At 50.1% G+C, this 3,649-nt stretch overlaps 1 protein-coding gene across 1 annotated transcript; it reads left to right on the forward strand.

Annotated features, from left to right (window-relative positions):
- Window positions 1-5: 5 nt before the first annotated feature.
- LOC124232830 (olfactory receptor 2AT4-like) lies at window positions 6-683 on the forward strand (the record flags this gene model as incomplete). Its single annotated transcript, XM_046649743.1, has 1 exon — window positions 6-683. A coding segment is annotated over one exon (678 nt), but the record flags the coding sequence as incomplete, so codon positions are not given.
- Window positions 684-3,649: the final 2,966 nt, after the last annotated feature.

Raw genomic sequence — 3,649 nt, forward strand, 5'->3', positions numbered from 1 at the left:
GCCTCCTCAGCTTCCCTGCCTGCTTCCTGCAGATGTACCTCTTCCACAGCTTCTCCTGCTCCGAAGCCTTCATCCTGGTGGTCATGGCCTATGATCGCTATGTAGCTATCTGCCGCCCACTGCACTACCCTGTCCTCATGGCCCCACAGACCAACGCTGCCCTGGCAGCTGGTGCCTGGCTCACTGCCCTCCTCCTGCCCATCCCGGCAGTGGTGCAGACCTCCCACATGGCTTTTAGTCCTGTGGCCCAGGTCTACCACTGCTTCTTTGACCACTTAGCTGTGGTCCAGGCCTCCTGCTCTGACACCACGCCCCAGACCTTCATGGGCTTCTGCATCGCCATGGTGGTGTCCTTCCTGCCCCTTCTCCTGGTGCTTCTCTCCTATGCCCACATCCTGGCCTCGGTGCTGCACATCAGCTCCCGAGAAGGACGCTCAAAAGCCTTCTCCACCTGCAGTTCCCACGTCCTGGTGGTTGGCACCTACTACTCATCCATTGCCATAGCCTACGTGGCCTATAGAGCTGACTTGCCCCTCAACTTCCATATCATGGGCAAGGTGGTGTATGCTATTCTCACACCAATCCTCAACCCTCTCATCTACACGCTGAGGAACAAGGATATCAAAGCAGTCATCATCAAAGTAGCATGTCCCCGGGACCCAGGGCATTCTCGGGGTCCTTGATCCTTAGATGCAACTCATTCAGCTCCCTGGACACCATTGACAATGCCTAGCACAGAATAGAAACACAATAAATATTTTAAGTGAATTACAGCAGCCTAAATATGCTTAATTCTGTTGAGCAGACAGCTCAAACGTGGTCCTCAAATACTGGATTAAGAAAGCTTCCCACTGGTGCTATAGTTTTCACTATATAATTGTAGTTTTCACAGTTTTCATCAATTGTTAATGTGATGAATAAAATTTGATCGTTCAGTCACTCATACCAGTCTTTATTAAGTGCTAGAGACAGAAATGAACCAGACGCAGTTGCTGCCCTTGAGGTATCCACAGTCTAGTGAGAGCTTCAGGCCCAGAGAAACAACATTGGGTGATAGGATGGAGAGACACAAAGGGGCTGTGGGAGCCAAGAAGTTAGCATTTAATTTAATGTTAATATTTTCTCCAGAAATCCTTATATTTTTGACGTTGATATCACTTGTTTGTTACCAAGCACTGGTTTATCAGCAATATTGTCAGGGGTGGGCCGGAGGCTTGAAATGACTGCGTAAGAAATCCACTAGCTGCTCCAATCAGGGAGTGGTAATGGGGTCCATGCTCCTGTCCGATGAGGAGGATCTATTTTTAGCTGGATCGCATTAATGGGCTTGGATGCCCATTAAAAAGTGATGCTTCCTGCCAAGAACCAGGAGGCGGAAGTTAGAGTGGCTCTACTCACCGTTCCCTGCAGTGACCCACCTGGGGGAATCTGTGCCCCCAGTCTCGATGATTTTAGCCTGTGTAGATTAAGCAGTTCTGACTCCGCAAGAGACACAGTAAGTCTCACTAAATTTAAAGCTACAGTTGTTACCTGGTCATTTTCAGCCCACCAGGGAGGTAGACCAGCAGTCAGAAAAAGGAGTCACCATGCTCTCAAGGGTAACTGACCCTGATCTTCCAGAGGAAGTAAGACTGCTCTTATGTAACGGGGGCTGGAAGGTTGGCACTCAGGCACAGGAGCATTTCTTGTTTCTTCCATGACCAACTTTAACCGTAAATGAACAATTAAAGCAACCACAGCCTGGTGAGGCATAGTGACCAGGGGCTCAGAACCGTCAGGGATGAGGTCTGGGTCATGCTGGAAGGGGATCCATCTAGACCACTGCAGTGATGAAACGTGAAGGGAAAGGAGAAGGGCATCTAGAATGGGCGGCAGAGGAGAGGGTTGATGAGTGTCACTTGCAGCCTTGGGACTGACTGTAGCAGCAGGGGCAGTAATTAATCGCACTTCTTTTAGAAATTTCCCCCCAAATTGTGAGTAATCAGAAGCTCTGTGTCCAAATGGAGTGACATTCTCATGATAAGTGAATGAATCCGAGAGGTTCAAGGGGTAGACTGTAGCAGACACAGTTGGTGGCCTGCCCTCTAGCAGCTGCACGTTGGCTGCTAACAGCTCACACACATACACCCTAGATATGGGTATAACTGTCCTTACCTTATTGCTTTCCTTTTGGGTGGAAAGGGAGCAAGAGAGTAGCTTTATAAGCAGAATAAACTGGCTACTGGTACTAAGGCATCTAAGCTTAGATGCCAGCTGTTGACTACCGTCCTGGTAAAGCAGGGTGGTTGGCATCTAGAGACCCTGAGAGCCCATGAAAGTTGCACACTCTCTCGCAGGAGATGGACACCACCAGTCCCCTGGGAAATTGAAGATATGCAGGCAGCCTGTTCCCTGGCTATTACCAGGTGACGCAAACAAAACTCCTGGTGTAATTTTTGAATAATCATGTTTCACTCCAAGCACCCTATATCTTTTATCTCACTAAATCGTCTCAAAAACTCTATGAGATAGGTAATATGGTTATGTTCTATTTTATGGACGGAGAAACTCAGACTCAGAGAGGTTAAGTAACTTGCCTAAGGTGACGTGGCTAAAATACATTAGAACTTGTATTCAAAGCCAGGACTTTCTCACTCCGGTCCCTACACCCTAACCCATGATGGAATACTGCAGAGCACAGGCCTGGGAAGGAAGCCCTGGTCTGACTTGTAGCTCAGATACTAAACAGAGCATAAGCATTGGCAAGTCAGTTCACTTCTCTGGACGCGGGTCTCCACCTCTTGGGCTGCCTGTCTCCCCTTGCTGTGCTGGAGACCAGAGGAATAATGTCAGTAAAAGCAGTCCCAATGGTTGTAAAGTTCTGGAACCCAGGAGGGCTGTTAACAGTGCTGTTCTCATTATCAGAGAATCCCAGAGGCAAGTCCCTCCCAATGCATGCAGGAGGAGGCGAGAAGCGGATCCTGGGTGACTGGGGGGACACATTGCCCCAGAGGAGGCCCATCTTGAGGGAGAGGGCCCCAGCAGGCCTGGCTGAAGGGAGGGGTTAGCGGGCGTAACAGCTCGGCTCCTGCCTGGTTCTTCCCTGCCGGGCCTGGTTTGCAGACACAAAGGGGACACCACGGGAGACACCAAGGTAAACAGGGCTTGACAGGTGAGTGTGCTGGGGGCAAAGTACCAAAGCTCAGCAAAGACCAGAGTGGGGAGACAGAGGCAAGGATGTAGGGGGCATATAAACCTGGTCAGGGGCCCAGAGAGATTGATGCGGTGTGCACAAGAGGCAGGAGCCCAGGATCCAGGTTGGCTATGCACAGATGGGCTGTGGGACTTTGGGCCACGTGTCCTGGCAGGTCTGGGCAAGGGGTGCACTCACAGGTGAGATTCAAATGATCTTGGCCAAGGCCACCTCATATGAAAGCAAGGCTTATGGCAGTAATAACCATTGGAAACACTTGCAAAACTTTGAGCTCTTACGTGTTCCAGGCTCTTGTGTAAGCATCATCTAAGCATTCTCTCTGTGAGGACTCAGCCCCAGGAGGTCACAGATAAAGGGAAAAGGCCCAAGGTGACACAGCTGGGGGTAGGGGTGGGATTGGAATCCAGTCTTTTCTGATGCACAAGTCCACGCACTTAACCAGTAAGGTCCACATGA

Source organism: Equus quagga, unplaced genomic scaffold, assembly GCF_021613505.1.
Source record: "Equus quagga isolate Etosha38 unplaced genomic scaffold, UCLA_HA_Equagga_1.0 127755_RagTag, whole genome shotgun sequence".
NCBI classification, from domain to species: Eukaryota; Metazoa; Chordata; class Mammalia; order Perissodactyla; family Equidae; genus Equus; species Equus quagga.